Below are 19,500 nucleotides of genomic sequence, written 5' to 3'. Positions count from 1 at the left end.
CCTTTAAGCTTTGCAAAATTATTTGTTGCACGTTTTTCTAATTTGAACATGTCATCAGTGTATTGTTACTAGGGTTGGGAATTGAAAATCGATTCCGATTCCAGAATCGGATACTTGTTGTCAAATTAAAATTTAGATTCCGCCTATCCTATTCCTATGCGCTTTTTTTTTTTCTTCATCTGTGAGGACCTAGCGATCTGCCAGGACCTTGCTCGCTAATCTAAGCGCTCCAAAGTTGGGCTACTTCCGATTCCAGAATCGGATACTTAAGGTCAGGAAACGGATACTTGTTGTCAAATTAAAATTTCGATTCTGCCTATCGATTCCTATGCGCTTTTTTTTTTTCTTCATGTGCCAGGACCTTGCTCGCTAATCTAAGCGCTCCAAGATTTGGCTACATTTGCGATCAGATGGCAAAAAACTAAGTATAATATCTGTGATAGCTAAACATGTTGCAAGAGAGGTGCCACCACCAACATGACAAAGCACTTTAATTTAATAGATCGTTAAAGATCGCGAACACGATTCAAACACCAACGTGATTCTGTTCCTAAATTACAATGATTAGTCTGTTTCATTCCTCAACCTTTGACATGTGCGATCACAATGTTGCGATCACTTGGTTCGTCCGTGCAGAGTATGATCACACCAGTGTGATTTGAACATTTAAATTTGCGTTCGCACTCCCATTGACCTAAAGAGAGCAGCTGTCATGAATGAAACAGCTTCACACTCTTTTCAGCCACATTTGAATCATACAAGAGATTCGTTCAAGAACGCTGGTTCATCCAGTAATGAAACAAGTACATCTTGAGTGAGTCATTTAATCATTAATTCATAAATTACATGTGATTTTGTTTAGTTGTCTACTGTTTTTTCTTCCGAATCACGAGAGAACCACAACTTCCATTGGGGGGGAAAAAAAATAAGAAAAAAAACCCCCTCAATTTATCCAGAATCATGCAGTTCTATTTTGCACACAAACAGCTCTTAAAGAGTTTATATGTAGTCTGTTGAGTTTTGTTCATTGTATTATTCAGCTCCAATAAATGGTTTGCAAAAAAGAGACACAGGATAAATGTTTGATATCATTATTTAATCGGAATCGATAAGAGGAATTGGAATCGGAATTGATAAAATTCACACGATACCCAACCCTAATTGTTACAGATATTTTTAGCAAAATTAATGAGTTAGAAGATTACAATCCCATACATTATAGTTTTATTGACATATATTAATTATATACTGACAACATATATTGTATAAATAATATATCATATACTTTAAATGTAAAAAAAACAAAAAAAGTTAAAGGGTGCTGCTAAAAATAACATTATTTTGTGTAGTTGGTGTAATGAAATGTGTTTATGCGGTTTAAAGTTAAAAAAACATTTTCCACATACTGTACATTATTGTTTCTCCTCTATGCCCCGCCTTTTTGAAACGCGTCGATTTTTACAAAGCTCATCGGTCTGAAAAAGCGAGGTGTGCTGTGATTGGCCGAATACCTCAAGCGTGAGACGGAAATGTTACGCCCCTCACATACTGTTGATCCCGTGTCCGGCCGGAGCGACGAGACAAAAACATTAAAACCCATTATAAACGAGGCATTTGTTGCATCCAGTGGGGACATAATTACTCTTTGGATTTGAGACTTTAGTCTTTGCAACTTTACAGATCTTCTTTATGCACCAAGAGCTTGTAACACTCCAAAGAGAAAGGAAAAATTGAAATCGCATCATATGACCCCTTTAACAAAAAAATCTTCATGGTGCCTCACAGCCTCAGGTGCTGTTCACTTTTTATGTAAAAGAGCAGCTTTAGCATTCTGTTAAAGGGGTCATGAACTGAGAAATAACAATTCCCTTGATCTTTTGACATATAAGAGGTCATTGTACTATAAAAACATCCTGTATGTTTCAGAACTCAAAACTTTCTCGTTAGTCTAAAACAGCTTATATTGAAGCCAATCTGCCAAAACAACAGGTTGTGGAAATGTACAACTCTATGATATAATAGTGTGGCTAAACACCGCCTCCGCAGAAGAAGATCAACGCCTGTTTCTACATCACTGCCTGTTTAGCCCCGCCCACCACTTTGTGCACATAGTATAAATAACGAGAGAGGCAAACACCAGTCTATGCAGAAACAAAACGATAAAGGTGCTCCGAAGACAACAGGATGCTGTGCAGTGCCAAGTTATGGAAAATTCAGTCTTTGCATTGCCTTCCTTCTGATCCCAACATTAGAAAAGAATGGATGAGCTTTATTTGTAATGAAGTTCCTGACCGCATCAGTAAGAGCACAGACCTTTGTTCACTTCATTTTACTGTGGATTCGTTTACAAACAAGGCACAATTCGACATGGGATTTTCAGAAATATTGAAACTAAAAGACGAACTGTTTTTATTATGTGGTCACTATTGCTTTGTCTGTTATTACAGATTGTTTGATATGTACTGAGTATTTATGCGTTTTAAACCTAAATCACAGCAGCATCCATCTATGAAGGATGTAGGCTGTCAAACATACACAACTGTTAGCCAATCATAGCAGTGGGCGTTTACTTCTGAGTCTACAATCCACCACGCCTATTCAAACAGAGCGTTCTGATGAGGGGGTTAAAACAGGACAGAAAATAGCCTATTACTTCTAAACTATGATGTTTTTTTTATGTAAAAATCTTGATAACATTATAAGGGGACCTCAGAGAACAGTACAAAATAATAAAAAAGGCAGTTCATGACCCCTTGAAATAACTCCTTTTACTGTTTCACAAAAAAAAAAACAACAACATGAGTAGATAATGTATGATACAAATTTCAATTTTGTGAGAACACTTCCTTTAAGAGAAAAGGTCTTTTATTGGAGATTCCATGTCTGAATCAGAATTGCCAAATACTCAGGAAAACAAGCACCCACGTCAAAGTAAACTTTACACTCAAACTGATGATATGGTGGCACCACAGTCATTCAACCTTAGCCTGCTAGAGGTCAGTGTGATCAGGTCATCACAGCTCAGCTGACGCACTCATTCTCATTTCATTTGTCTCTCCTTGTCTCGCTCTCTCTCTCCTTCCTCACTCTAGGCCGCCGTGTGTGACGCTGTGTTTCGTTGTGAAAGCGAAACTACTTTGTTTGGCTAGAAATCAGTGGTTAAGTTGTATTTACAACACTGTTCACACGCTTGAGGTATTCGGCCAATCACAACGCACTGGATAGCTGGCCAATCACAGCACACCTCGCTTTTTCAGACGATGAGCTTTGTAAAAATCGACGCGTTTCAGAAAGGCGGGGCATAGAGGAGAAACAATAATGTACAGTATGTGGAAAATAATGTGTTTTTTTAACCTTAAACCGCATAAACACATTTCATTACACCAAATACACAAAATAATGTTCTTTTTAGCAACATCATATGACCCCTTTAATTGTTTTCTAACGTAGCAGACATTATAGTCCTGCCTGTCCTGTCATTCATCACTGTTACTCATATGTTTGCGGTTTGCACCTCAGGCAGCCGCAGCCCACAGATTGATAGCCTGGCAGCTCATCAGAACCGCCCCTCTTGTTTCAGCAGAGCGTCAAGACTGTCATGTCAGTCAAAGCGGCAGACGTTAAGCGTGTGTGACCGATGTGTTATAACCAGTTTAGCTCTGAAGAAATGTGTGAAAGGAAACTATTGAATAAAAGAAATTGCTTGACTGTCATGCTGACAAAAACAGAAATGTGGCCCTCGAGCTTGAAAGTACAACATCTTACAGTTTTATCAATGACTAGTCAAAGCTTGGCTCACGGGCCTCTTTATAACGTGTCCAGAACAAATTCTCTGATCTCCTGAGAGAACGTGACCTGCCAGAGCAAGCCAGGGCTGACAGATTAACTTACTAATAGAAAAAAATCCATTTCAACAAACCCGCCAGTTACAGCGAAATAACGCGATGCTCCCTGGCAGAATCCTTTAATCACTATCGACTGAGGTGTCATTTGCATGCCACCCTGAATGCACGGCAGCACAACACTTTAACCTTCCACAAACAACTGCCAGGATCATTTAAGAAAGATGGTCTCCTTCTGAGAAGGAGAACCAGAAGAAGTGACTTTCATCATGACAGATAACTAATGTAATTGACACCCACAATGAAATCGAAACACTATTGCAAATAGATACATTTGCATTTATGCAAAAAGGATAGTACAAAAGATATCTTACCATTCCAGACCAAATATGCCATAGAATACAGAGTCCTGAGGGCTGGAGCCCTCCAGAAAAAACACACTCCGCAACACGTTGAAGTGAAACTCATAGTCAGGTAAAGAACACACCAGACGGGCCTTCAGGAAGGAGGTCCACTTCTTCTGTAGCGTGAGGAGACCTCCTCTGTCTCTCTACAAGATGAAACAACAGAGAAAAAAACAGCTGAAAGAAAATCATAAGATGCAACAGCAGATATCTGAAAGGTCTGCTAACATGTACACTACCGTTCAAAACTTTGGTGTCAGTAAGATTTCTTTTTTAAAAGAAATTATTATTTTTATTCAGCAAGGATACATAAAATGGATCGAAGTCACAGTAAAGACATTTATAATATTACAAAAGATTTCTATTTCAAATGCTGTTTTTTAAACTTTCCATTCATCATTGAATCCTAAAAGAAACCATATTTAGGTTTCCACAATCATGTTAACTGTTTTCAACATGGATAATAACAAGAAATGTTTCTTGAGCAGCAAATCAGCATATTTGAATGATTTCTGAAGGATCATGTGACACTGAATATTGGAGTAATGATGCTGAAAATTCAGCTTTGCAGTTACAGGGATAAACTAAAATAGAAAAGAGTTATTTTAAATTGTAATAATATTTCACAATATTACTGTTTTACTGCATTTGTGGGCAAATAAATGCAGTCTTGGTCCACATAAGAGACTTTTTTCAAAAACATTTTATTGTCCCCAGATTTTGAATGCTACCGTATTGATTTAGCATGTAAGGTCACTTACAAATGGAAGTAAACAGTTGAAGTAAACATAAAAAACAATTAAAATATTTATCATTATGTGATATATAAGTATATAACATCTATTCATTACTATTAGAAAACATCTAAGAGTTTTACCAAAAAGTAATAGAAGAAAGTTTATAATTTCTTTTAACATGGATCACTGGCTCTTGGCATGGCTCACTGGCAGCTAACATTATCGCCAGTGTGACTGTGGGAAAGGGAAATGCACTGAATTGGATGGGTTGTTTTGTATGTAAAGGAATCCCCCATGATGTCAGGGGGATCAAGTACATTTTCCATGCTGCCTCCCAAGAGGAGAATAAATCTTCATGGAGGAATAACTTTGACGGGATCCAAAAGCATCTTGCAACAATTCTTGGTTTCCCTACTTAGTTTCCGGTAATAACACTGACACTATAATGTAATGGCCTTTAATTTCCACTGTGGAAAAGGGAAACTGGCTTTTGAATGTTGATTTATGATGCCATCATCTCAGCCTGGTGATATTCAGAAGCAGATGTATGGTGATATGAAACCAGAGCTTAATGCATTGGCACTGATACGATAATCCATCTCAATCCATCTTTTTGAATATTTAAAAACTGCAAAAGATTTCTAGCCTACACCAGTATGAAGAAACAGAACGCTTTTATTAAGTCTTTATACAGACTGTTACTGACAACAGCTGAGTTACTGTGTTTAATTATGGCTGTCCCTCAGCTCAATGTCAGCTAGTGTGCATTAACAACATTCAGTACCTCTAGCATGTGGATAATGAACAATAATCTACTCATTAAGGTGATCCTGCTGTGTGAACTGCCACAGAGAAGCTGATTTTACCCTCAATCCAAACAGCCTGCTTCACACACTTTACCAGCCCCGGCTTCAATACACTGGCTTATAAGCAGTCCTGCCAAACGATTAATCGCGATTAATCACATCCAAAATTAAAGTTTTTGTTTACATAATATGTGTGTGCATTGTGTATATTTATTATGTATATATAAATACACACACATGCATGTATATATTTCAGAAAAATATGTAACGTTTATATATTAAATATATTTATATATGATATAAATTATATGAAAATAAATACATGTAAATATTTTCTAAATATATGCTGTATGTGTGTGTATTTATATATACATAATAAATACACACAATACACACACATATATTATGTAAACAAAAACTTTTATTTTGGATGTGATTAATCGTGATTAATCATTTGACAGCACTACTTATAATGCAATTCAGTCTGTTATCTAACCCACTATTGTGTACACTATCATTAAAAAGCTTGGGTCAGAATTTATTCATTTATTTACCTTTATTCAGAAAGGATGCATTCAGTTGGTCAAAACAGTAAATGCATTTATAATGTTACAAAAGACTTCTATTTCAAATAAATACTGCTCTTCTGATCTTTCTAGTCATCAAAAATTCCACAAAAAATATCAAGCAGAACAACGGTTTCCAACCGTGATAATAATTTTACAATAATATTTCACAAAATTACTGTTTTTGGATTTAAAAAAGATATAGCCTTGATGACCATAAGAGACTTCTTTCAAAAAAATTATCAAAATATACAGGTAGACTTTTCTCACATGCTGATATATTTAGTGTAAATAATATGTACTAGTCTATCATTTAGTAGAAGGATTTAATCTATTTTAAAGAAAAGCTGAATTCACATACATACACAAATACACTCACAATTCTCATCTCGCATGCTAGCAGCTAGTGTAATATTAGGCACATGCTTTGAAAACAATTGTACTATTAATCCCAACTACTAAGCCAGACAGTTATCAACAACAAAATGTCCTTTGCAGTAAACATCCAACATCCTGACCGCTAAGACCGTAAAGACGTGCTCTGTGTCTTCGACAAACTATTCACTTTTTTAATTGCACTGATCAGCATACTGAATGTGCACAAAAACATCAGATGGTAAATAAACACTGTAGAGTAGCAGCCTAGAAAAGATGTGAAATTGCAGACATTTTCAATTGGCACTTTGATCTGAGTGTGTACAGCTAGACTGATGGGTTGAGAAGCGAGACAGAGAGGCGAGTCTCATGGGAAGGGAGCCGTTAGAGAGTGAGATGCCTGGCAACAATGTTGCTGTAAAACCCTATTAGGAAACCTGTAGAAAACCACACTTCAAATAAAGGAGCGTTTTGAGGGCAGAGCCCTTACAATGCTGAGAATGAAACAGTAGAGCCTAAAATGCATTGGTGAGGAACTTTTTAGTATGTGTGCAATTTTTCAGGGCAGGGCAATGGATGTCTCTTAACAACTCAAATGTGAGGACGATGTCTTGCCATCTCCCTATTTTTGTGTATCATTATATTGTGGAGAGAATCAAGTGTTTGTCATTTTTGCTTTCATCGAAGAGATTAAATTCTTAACCATTTTGTTCCACTTTACTATGCAAAGCATGTTTACCACAGTCTGGATTTCTACCCCTTAATTTTAGCACTTCAATTAACCAGCTTTAAGATGCAGACGAGAATGAACATGAACATGTACAGTGACGTGTGGAGTGAAGACATCTTCTGTACCTTACACACACGGGCGACCCGTGCCACCCTGCTGTGACTGAAGTATGGACTGAGCTCTTGACTCTTCTCAGTGAAGAAGAAGTAAATCTTATCGTCATCTCCCACTGAGCTACTCACACTCTTCCTCACCAGCGCTGAGCCCACAAAATCAGCCTCTGTACGGGACAAGACAGAAGATTGCTGTTAGTACATCACAGCAAGAGGAATTACAAAATATAATTCAATACTGCACATTAAAATAAAATAAAAATGTATACTAAATGACACTACACTTAGGGGATGGTAAGATTTTAAAATGTTTATTAAAAAAGTCTTTACACCCAACAAGAGTGCATTTATTTAATCAAAAATACAGTAAAACAGTAATATTGTGAAATATTATTACAATTTAAAATAACTATTTTACAATGTAATTTATTCCTGTGATGCAAAGCTGCATTTTCAGCATTATTACCCCAGTCTTCAGTGTCACATGATCCTTCACAGATCAAGAAACATTTCTTTTTATTATCAATGATGAAAACAGTTGTGATGCTTAATATTTTTGTGGAAATTGTAATAAAAGAACAAAAAGTTACAAAGTTACACATTTTTTGTAACATTATAAATGTTACACTGACTTTTTTCATCAATTTAATGAATCCTTCATATATAAAGTTTTATTTTATTAAAAAAAAGTTACTTATCCCCAAATTTTGAAAAGGTAGTGTGAATAATATATGATTATATTATATTTAAATTTAGAATTTCATTTTTTATTTGTAAAGATGGTGGATAACCATTTCCTTACATTTGATTAGCAGTGTGGGAAAGTTACGTTTAAAAGTAATGCATTACACTATTGCGTTACTCCATAAAAATGTAACTATTTGTGTTACTTAGTTACTTTTTATGGAAAGTAATGCATTACTTTTTGTCACCTGAGCTGGGCTAGCTTATTTATTTTTAATAACATAGAACACAAAATTTATATTTTTGGCAACTGTAAAGGCCATTTCACATCAAAAGTTAATAAGCCTCAGGCTGAACGAAGTGCTTCTGCATCTGGATTTATTGCCGACAGCAAAGCTGTCAGTGAATAAATGGGAAAACAATGTAACTTGCATTAGTTATTTTAAAACATATCTCAGATATTTTGTGGTAAATTAAAAAGTAATGTGTTACTTTACTAGTTACTTGGAAAAAAGTAATCTGATTACGTAGCTCACATTACTTGTAATGCATTACCCCCAACACATTTGATTAATGTCCTAAAATAATTCAGAATTTGTTTTAAATTTTTACACCAAGTTTAGATGGTGGTCTCGGACTTGTGGACGCCACTGTAGTGTTAAATGGCCGAAGATTATTAACCTACTGTGACTTGAGAGATCCAAACATATGGTAATGTTGATGGTGTGGGATGAAATATTTTACTAATAAAATGTGCTGCAGCAGACCGACCCTGTAACCATTGAGTTGGAGCCTCTTCTGTTCTCAATGTGGGATTCGGAGAGTTGCGTCGGATGTCAGGAAAGCTCCGGAACTCATACTGAGATGCTGTGTACATCTGCTGATCTAAGGGAAACAGATGATATGACTGTTAATATCAAATTATTGTTTTTAATAAAACAAACTAAGGGCAAAACGTATATTGCTAATTGATTTATTGATGCCATACCAATCAACAGGCCAGTGTAGCCTTTGTTGGGGTCATATGGACATTTCTCTCGACCCTCCTCGAAGGCTGACGAGATCTTAAACTCCCTCCCATCCTGGAAAACACAACAAAATAATTTAGACAGTCCTCATCCTAAAATAAGATCTCTCCTTGTTAAGAGACATAAAAAGTAGCCATCCCAGTTACTTACAATGTATGCACACAGAGGGCTGAAAGCATGTGTGCCACAAGTGTACAAGTGTGTGCTGTTGAACCTCTGCAGGAATTGTATGTGGTTGTAGCACTCTGTCTGTAAGGGGGAAGACGTCTACGTCAGTATGTGAACTAGAGATGATAACACAATAGATGGAGATCGTGACTAACCTTGTTATCTTTCCCTTTGTTCAAGCATTGTTGCTTCTGATCATCTGATGCCTCCCAGACAATCTGTCCAAGTACAAGATTAACAAGAATTCTTGAACTGACAAGACTTGTAAAAATGCTTTCCTGGCACAGCAACTTCCTGCTCCAGTTTGCTGTGCCAAATTGTACCAACTGGTGTTTGTAAACAACTCTCACATTAACTTACTATGCACAGTAGTTGAAACAAAATAGTGAAACTAAATCTGAATTCTCAGGAGGAAAGAATCTACACATTCTATATATAAAAAAGCATCTTTAGTGATCTTTAAAAAGAAACAAATGTTAAAACAAAATACACAATATTTGTATTTCCTCAAGAAATATTTTAAGTTTTAAGCTTAGATTATAGGATACTGCAACACATAATTTGACGTTTGCTCTCCTTTCCTTTCCAGTGCTAAAGGTCCAATATATATTACAAAATAAACACATAAATCGCAATTCGGTATGCAAATAAAAAAAGAAAGAAAACCAAAATAATGAATTATTTAAATAATTATAAATTAGTAATAATTAAATAATTACATTATCTTTAAAAAATAATTCAGTTCAAAATCAAAATTAATTGGATGAGTACAAAGTTCAAAAGAACAGCATTTATTTGAAATTGAATTATTTTGAAACATTATAAATGTCTTTACTGTGACTTTTAATCAAAAGTATAAGTATTAATTTCTTTTAAAAATGTACTGAAAATACTGTTAAAATTCTGTTTTATTCCATTTCCTGTGTGAATGGCCTCTTACTTTGTACGTCACAGATATTTTCAAATTCCTGCATTTTTCAAAAAGTATTACGTATGCATAAACCAAAAATAGATGGCACCTAACAGTGAAATTATTCACATAACATTTGAATGGAGTCTGCATCTTAAGCATTTTTTGCTGAATTAATTGCAGAAAATTGTGGAGCGGAAGAAGAATAAAAATAGGATATTATCAATATAGTTCTGCCTGGCAAGCTCTGTAATTAAGTGCTGATGTGTTTTGTCAGTACGTACGGTCTGCAGAGAGCTGCTGGAGATGTCACTAGCCTGCAGGGCATATAAAGCCCCTCTCGCTCCCACGTACAACAGGCCTGCCTCCTCCTCCAGCAGCAATAAACTGTAGTTCAGTGTCGAGCCTCTGAAGCGCCTGAGGTCCAACAGCCCTGAAACACACAGGACAGACCAGTTAAAGAAATATTTTATCCATAAAAGGATCCGTAAACACTTGTTTAAGTTCTGTGGGTGCTTGGTGTTGTGAAGATGAGCTGTTTCCTGTGTCAGTGAGTCCATGTTTAATTTATTGACATTCAACTTCAGCTTCCCTTTTCCAAATCTTGAGAAGTGGATGCTGTGGATTAAACTATGCATCGCCATCGTTCAAAAATGAACATGTAGACTGTAACATCATTAAAGGTGGGGTAAGCGATTTTTCAAAAACGCTTTAGAAAACTGATTCGGGCCGAATAGCAAAACAATCTTGTAGCCAATCAGCAGTAAGGGGTGTGTCTACTCATGATGTGGAGGAGAGAGCGCTCAGTGCACGGGGACACTGGACGCGACAATGCGACTGTTGAAAATCATTTGAAATTTGTGTCAATACGTCATAAATATAATGCAGCAGCAGTTTTCTGTCGGAGATTTTTTGTCGCACCGCGCCGCATCCAGTGTAGACCATAGATATGTATATATATCTATGGTGTAGACAGCATCACTGATTATAATGAGTTCTATAGTATTTTGTCACGCCGCGCCACTCGCCTCAGGTGTAGACACGGTGTAACATTGGTTTTGCTTTGTTTCACAGAACTAATCGTTGCCTGGGTTGCGTACATATATGTGGGGCGGACATTTATATCAAAATAGGGGCGAGACCCTTTTGGGGTAGGGGCGTGTTTGTTTTGGTGATTTCAAATGTCAACATTGGCTACCAGAAATTGCTTACCCCAGCTTTAAGACACCTACTGTACATTTGCTCCAAGGTAACTTAATGTTTTAAAGTTGTATTCATATTTTAAATTAGGCTTTACTCTTTTTCAATGACTGCATATTAAAAGCAAATTCCTTGATTCTTATTTACTTTTTGGAATGTTTTTATGTTTCAGTAGCCTTCCTTTTTTTAATACTTTTTTTTTTAATATAATTACTAGAAATAAACGCATTCATCCAGATATTATTTATTAATTCTTGAGGTAATTGGCTTCATCTCTCTTCATGTTTGACAGCAGCAGAACTAGTGGGGAAGCTTGTCAGGCCTAGCAACAGTACGCAAGGAAACAGGGCTTATTAAAGGGTCAATCTGCCTGTTGTTTTTATGTTTCCGGGTCCTTGTGTAAGGTGCCCTGCAGGAGGCAAGACAACACACCTCATGCTGACATTACGCCCTGCATGACCCTAATGAATCACATGTGTCTCTTATTATGTAGAATTTTCGAACAGACCTTTTCACTTCCAGAGTAACAAAGGTTTAATCACAAAACTAAAACCAAACCAAAACAAAACAAAACAAAAACATTTGTTGATATTACGTGGTGGTGTTTTAGTATTATTTGTTTTGTTTGTTGGATTGTCATTTGATCAACACAAACTCATGGCAACTATTTTTTCAGTTTGGCGAATTGGTGGCTAATTTGTGTGAATTTATATGATCTCATTAGTACAATCCGCTTAGCCTCAGTTATCTTTAGCGGTAGACCTTCATGCTCACTTTTTTTTTATTGTATATTTTCATAAAATAGTAAAATTTTCCCATGAGATCAGGTTGTTACATGCCAAGCAAGATTTTGTTTTAGACTTGTACACCCCATGTTCAAAAGAATTAGTAAGATTTTCTTTATTTTTTTAAATTAAATTAATACTTATATTTATCAAAGATGCATTAAATTGTATCCGTTTCCAAAAATAATTAATCAGCACAACGGTTTTCAACATCGATAATAATAAGAAATGTTTCTCGAGCAGCAAATCAGAATATCAGAATGATTTCTGAAGGATCATGTGACACTGAAGACTGGAGTAATGATGCTGAAAATTCAGCTTTTCCACCACATGAATAAATTACATTTAAAAATATATTAAAATAAAAAATTCTTACCGACCCCAAACTTTAAAACGCTAGTGATTCTGAGTTTGACATAGGTTGTCTGCTTGCAAACGGTAACTAAAGTGTAAAATATATAATAAAAGAAATATAGAAGTTTAACTGGCACTTTATATGTTTACGGTATGTATTAAACTATGTATGTTCATATAATTACTCTAAGTAGTAGAAGACAGTCATCACTCATTCCATAATGAGCATAGGAGGCAGAACGCCCTTTTAACACAAAGGTGAGCTGATACACAAACAAACATTCCCGGTTTCTTGTTTGCCCAATAGTGTGTTGTGGATCGCACTACTGTGATGATGTGCTCACGACAGGTGCTGTACGGTATGCGTACTGCAAAAATAACACCACATGCTGAAAAACATCAACACACGCAGCCCACAGGTCACACGTCTCCACTCGTGTAGGCAGCAGTGTGTGGCAGCACTGCATGCAGGGACAGGACAGGTTATGCAGCGCAGCCAGATTCGGCTGAGGACCCAGAGAGCTACAATGACAGCAGAGCTGACAAACACAGCTACGGAGAGACAGAGGGGAGTGAGCTACAGAGACGGTGCATACCAGAGACAGGCGGAAACAGAAAAAGAAGATAATTAAGGTGCCCTGTGACTTCCTGCTGACACAGCGCTGCTGTGTTTCGCAAACATGCAGAAACGTCTGCATTTCCTTAATGCTTCCTGCTCTCTCACACACACATGGTCAGACTTGATTAACTTCTCTCTAATACTCAGGCAGTCCCATTCACTTGCTCTTTTGTTTTTGTGTTCAAGTGCGTGTTAGGAATGACGAGCTACTCTGAGATCTTTCATCTCTTAACAACAAACAAATTATATTATTAACGATCAAATCATCTTCATTAAATTCGTCCAAAACATCAACTCCACTCACTCATCAACTAACTATGGTTGGTTCTCAATGGAGAATCATTTACTCAGCCTCAAGTTTTTCCAAACTTGTATGAGTTTCTTTCTTCTGCTAAACATAAAAAGAAGGTATTTTGAAGAATGTTGGTTAGCAAACAGTTGACGTTAGCCATTGACTTCCACAGTATTTTTTCCATACTATGGAAGTCAATGGCTACCGTCAACTGTTTATTTATACCCGAGTAAATGATTAAAGAATTTTCTTTTTTGGGTGAACTATCCCTTTAAGAGAGATAGTGACAGTCACACCACAACTTTAACAACAACGACACAAAGGAACGATATCGTGTCAGACCCTTTTTTCAGCTGATGAACGATAAAAACATTGACAGCCAATCAGAATCCACCCGCATGAGCATTTAAAGCGGCAGAAAACAAGACCGCAGTACTTATAATAAACAGAATGTTATTGTTCATTAGTGTGGATGCTAATAAACTATAGTTATTTATTCATTTTTTGTGTTAACAGTTTTTTATAGTTAAGAGAGCCATTTGGCTGTTGTTTACTTTTGAATGTGCATTAGCATTAAACAGAGAAAACTACCAATTTCTTTTGTTTGCATGACTTGAGCACAATTTATTGCTATCAGATTTTTTTTCCTGATTTGACCTTTAAATTTAATTTCACAAACACTAGATTTCTGGCTTTACTCATTCAAGATATGATCTGCACTTTGATGGCTGGAAATAGCATTATTAATATGTCCACCAGTCAAACTGACTTACCTTAACTTGACAATGTTAAGAAGCCAATATTTGACCCCTTGGGGTGAATGTAATGCAGTAATAATAATAATAAAAACCAACTATTACCATTATTCTGAATATTAGCCTATTCCTTTCAATGTCAATGGCGCTTATGGCACAGCTTGAAAGCTCTGCTTTGGCCAGAAAGAATGATAAAATAATAATTAGTGTGCAAGAGGTCATGAGACTGGAAGATTTCATTTATCAAACCAATTTCATGAACCTTAAGAAAAGCCACGAGTCTAATCCACTGTTTCAAAGTAAAATAGCAGAATGATCTACTCTGTGCTCATTTCCAATTGCTGTCAACTTTCCTCTTAATATCTTCACCCTCCATCCCCAGAACAGTCTACAATGTTAACAGAAAAGATTGATCCACTCAGACATACACTATCAGATCACAATGTGTTTCCCACAGTTCTCCAGAAATTATTCAGGCGTCACTCTTCAGTGGGTCAGAAGCACGGGGTCAATCTTAAACCCAACAGAGCCGAACAGGGCCAAGACTTGCACACATTATTAGTCTGGCCACACTGGAATAAACAGTACATATACACAGTCCCAAATGCATTCGCATGCACATATCATTTACACTGTCATACTGACACGTTACGTTGTACTTTTCCACTAGGCACCAGATTCATCACAAACAGCAGTTCAAAATGGTAAACGAATTACAAGCCAAGGTTAATCAAACAGAACAAAGGTTCACAAGCACATAACACAGAGACCTCCACGATATCCCTGCGTTGGGGTGAGCAGAGCAGCTTTGAACTTCAAACGAATGTAAAGAGGTGTGTTAAAATGGCACCGGCCCAGCATGAAGCAACGCCCATCCCAACCAGACCAGCATCCTGACTGATAGCACTCTCCAGGCCTGCTATTACACAGACACAAACCACACGACCTAGGCGTGCTTGTCATTCTCAGGCACATGGCAGTGCAGCGGAGACACGCTATCATTTCCCCAAACCAGAATTACTCGTTTTCCTGATCGCTCAAATAGAGCTCCTCAGGATTTAAAGCTGCACAAATGGTTGTCTGTTCAAGATGGTCATGGGATCTTACAAGGAACGGATGGAGGTCAACGAAACACTGGCAAACTATAGACACAGTTCGTTGGGAATGAGTTTTGGCTTCAACCTCCACAACATTGGGATTATCAATGCAGCTCTGCTTACAAAAAAATAAAAAATAAATAAATTTTTTTTTTTTTTTTTTTTTTAACCAGGTTTCATTTTTGGATATGATACCATACTAATAATATGGTTTTGTATACAAGTACCATGGCAGTATTATGTGACTCAAACTTTAAATATCCCATATTTTTCTATAACTCTACAATTTATTCTGTAATATATGTAAATAAATGCCAAGTACATAGAGTGCTGTTGTTTTTCCGCATTAATACTAATATAAAATGCCAGATGTTTATACACATTGTAGATTAATTTACTGTGGCAATCAAATTTAATTGTCATGTCCTTCCCCATACAATTACAGGAAACATAAATAAATATAAAATAAAAAGACCAAATACATAAAACACAAGCTAACAACTAAACACCGCAGAGCCTGTTTGAAGTGGTTGAACTGATGGCATTACAATTCACTCCCCTATATTTACATTGCTTTACAAATATTGTAATCATTCACTACCGTGGTATTACTCTCTGACATCACTGTACAATGCAACCTCCATAGTGTTTGTTTTTCTAAGAATGTATAAGAATATAATTCTTCTGGGAATAAAAAAAATGGTGTAAATGTCTTCATAAAAAAGGATTTAAGTTGTTATTCTAACATTCAGTATAGTGATTAAATCTCTGGCCCTTAAAATATCTCAGAACAAAGACAGCTGATACATTCTCCTGCTTCTTTTATCACAGATTCCTGTATTTCAGGATCCAGTCTGGTATAAGATCCATTGTGGAGTAACAATGAAGCAATAGAGAACAATACCAGCATTTCCGGTTCTCTGGATAAAGTATAATCCAACCATTAAGACAGGTAAAGTGAGGTAGCAGCACACTAAAATGACTCCGCACTACAGGAAAACACAACTGATTGTAGCAGATTGCATTCGTCATACACTGCCGTACACAAAATACACTACTGTTCAAAAGTTTGGATTTTTCTTTATTTTATGAAATGAATAATTTAGCAAGGAAGCATCAAATTGATCAAAAGTGAGTAAGGGCTTTTACCTGGTTTAAAAAAACGATCTCAAATCAGTTATGTTTTTTTGAACATCCTATTCAATAAAGAATCTTGAAATAATGAATCACAGTTTCCAAAATGTTAATCTGTTTAAACTGTTTTCAACATTGATAATAATAAGAAACATTTCTTGAGCAGCAAATCAGTATAGTAGAATGATTTCTGAAGGATCATGTGACTGACGACTGGAGTAATCCTGATCCTGAAAATTCAGCTTTGAATTTATAGGAATAAATTACATTTTACAATATATTAAAATAGAAAACAGTTATTTTAAATTGTAACGATTTTTACTGTATTTTTAAAATGCAGTCCTGGTGACTGTAAGAGAGAGCAAAAAAATATATATTTCTTTTTGAATAAAATTTTTTTTCAACTCTCACCAATCTGGTTCAATATGTAATATGCAATTATACAATATGGTCAAAAGTATGTGGACGCTCAAACAACACAGCTATATGTGAGTGTTAAGCATTTAATTTCAAAACCACTAGTAGGGAGTTGAACCGCATCACTCTTTTTTGTTTGCAATAGATGTTGTAACATGGATGAAGAGATTAGATCCCATCCCAACTGAAACCCAACTCCATGAAGTTGGAAGACTAAAATTCTCTAGAATGTAACATTAAGATCTGACATTACGTGTCTGCACTGGAACAACCTGCCAATTAGAAGGGGATGTCAACATACTGTTAGCCATGTAGTGAATATGCGATTGAGCACTGACAGCAGAATGACTACTATTAGACCATTACAACTGACATTAGAGTAGCTCAAGACACTCCCGTCCAGTCCAGTCTGCGCACACAAACACACACCCTCTGTCTGCTCAACTGCACTGCTAATTAACTAATCAATATGACATTCACAACATGATTCGGATTGTCATCCCAGAGGCCTTGTGCATGTGTGTGAGAGAGGGAGAGAGAGACTGTGTATTTGCTAAATAAACAAGTGAAGGTCTCCCGAGAACCAGCGAGGAACTCGGCGTTCAGTCATGTTTAAACCAGCCGCTTCACGCAGTTTCACAGCAGTGTGAGCTTTGAGATTTGACAGAAGCTTAATGAGTGTGCTCAGGGTGTACAATACATACAGTGCAAATATAATTTACACTGTCCTCCCTCAGGTAGCCTGTCACTATCTCGACTCGGTCTCATGTCTCTGAGGGTTACTAGAGTATAAAGTACAGCGCTCTCTGAACTCATTAATGATTAAGCAGCCACAGAAAGAGGTGATCGAGGGGTTTTAGGATACTTACTCGCTCTGTAGTTAAAGCTTTGGGATTCTTGAGATATACAGTCCACATTAAATGGGTTCTCACAGGTGACTATGCACAAGACAATGATTTCCCAGCAATATTCTTGAAAACCTTATTAATAACTTAATTATTAACAAGAGTAAATAAGGATCTTGTATCACCCTAAAGTGTTTATTTTGCAAGGGTTTTATTTAGCTGTACATAGTGCTTACAAATAAATAAATAAATAAATAGGTATGAAATACTAATGCATTTAGACTATTCCGTAGCTGTAGAATCTCAATGCATTTAAATGATTTATTATATAAAATAATCATTTAATGTCATATTCCATCAAAGGCTATATTCACGGCAAACTCAAAAGTAATAAATAACATAATAATAATGCTTCAATTAATTATAAAAATTATGATATAAAAATAATTAATTTGATATTTGATATATATAAACGTTGAATAAAACGTTAAATTATTTTATTATGTGAGAATAAAGTGAGCATGGATTGTGAGAGACGAGTGCCTAGAAAAACAGCTAATTATACACTTTAGCGGACATTATATAATATTTGACTGAGAATATTTGGACTATTTTAAGATTTTTGATTTAAAAAATATTTTATGCAATATATGTAACATAAGTAAGGGAGTTAAAGCTTACATAAGGAACTACTAAGTAGTTAACCCTACAAAGCATGATCCAAAAAACCTACACAAAGGGTGTCTTCTTAATAACATTCAAGTTTCAGAGCAAAACAAAGTCAGATTTTTGAGTAATCAGTAATCAATACATTTTCAAAAAAATAAATATTATTATTGATAAAAAGATTAAAAAATACTAGGAAATGAATACAGGCCATTTTGACTTCCTTCATGTGGTCTTGGGGTAGTGATACAACATATTATTTCTTACCATTCTATGACCAAGAAATAGGATATCAATGTGGGTCAGAGACAAGTATTTTTTAAAGAGAATATCAAATAATTTTTTATTTATTAAAAAAGTCCTGCTTAATGCATTCTAGGGTTAAAAAGTGTTTTTTCCCCCTTCGGTCATGTCTTATCTCATTTAGTCACCAAGTATGCCAAAACCCCTATTTTAATGTATTCCTTTTTACACTCTCTCATCTCTTGCCTGTTGCTGAGCAGGGGTTTGATTTTGAATTTTAACTCAGAAGTAATTGACATCTCATTTTCCGCTCACAGTGCTAATCTGAGCTCATGCCTGCACAGGGATGCTAAATGAAATGATGAGAGGAGAGATGAGCTCATTGGTTTTTGTAAGTGCAGCAGAAGCTGCTAAGTAACCTGATGAAAAGATCTGTCAGAGATGTATGCAGGGATGGATTATGGTCCAGTGAGGCCCTCGAGCTCCAGCCACTTGGATTTTTCTGAGCAGCTCTATGTGCTACACTTCACTTTCTACACAAGTAATGAGTCAGATGTTTATACAATAAAGATATATTTCAACAAACATATAATAAATTATAATAATATAAAATTCGTACATACTAAAGTTGAATATACTGTGTGATACAACACAGCTGCCACTAATCAAACATATTTGGATTTGTGTCTGTATATATACTGTATATATACAGTATATATATATATATATA

At 35.9% G+C, this 19,500-nt stretch overlaps 1 protein-coding gene across 2 annotated transcripts in view; it reads right to left on the bottom strand.

Moving 5' to 3' along the window:
• LOC107690158 (semaphorin-4G-like) overlaps positions 1-19,500 on the bottom strand; it is a 38,363-nt gene that overhangs the window by 7,243 nt on the left and 11,620 nt on the right. For both annotated transcript variants that reach the window (XM_016488398.1, XM_016488399.1), the window contains 7 exons: positions 10,648-10,796; positions 9,609-9,671; positions 9,436-9,534; positions 9,246-9,339; positions 9,029-9,142; positions 7,586-7,740; positions 4,217-4,392 (listed from right to left, as the gene is read on the bottom strand). In XM_016488398.1, the coding sequence (XP_016343884.1) occupies positions 4,217-4,392; positions 7,586-7,740; positions 9,029-9,142; positions 9,246-9,339; positions 9,436-9,534; positions 9,609-9,671; positions 10,648-10,796 (850 nt within the window). The remainder of the gene's footprint in view (positions 1-4,216; positions 4,393-7,585; positions 7,741-9,028; positions 9,143-9,245; positions 9,340-9,435; positions 9,535-9,608; positions 9,672-10,647; positions 10,797-19,500) is intronic.

This window comes from Sinocyclocheilus anshuiensis, unplaced genomic scaffold (genome assembly GCF_001515605.1).
Source record: "Sinocyclocheilus anshuiensis isolate Anshui unplaced genomic scaffold, SAMN03320099.WGS_v1.1 scaffold1581, whole genome shotgun sequence".
Classification (NCBI taxonomy): Eukaryota; Metazoa; Chordata; class Actinopteri; order Cypriniformes; family Cyprinidae; genus Sinocyclocheilus; species Sinocyclocheilus anshuiensis.
The sequence above is the reverse complement of the archived record's forward strand: the minus strand, read 5'-3'. Positions and strand labels throughout refer to the sequence as shown.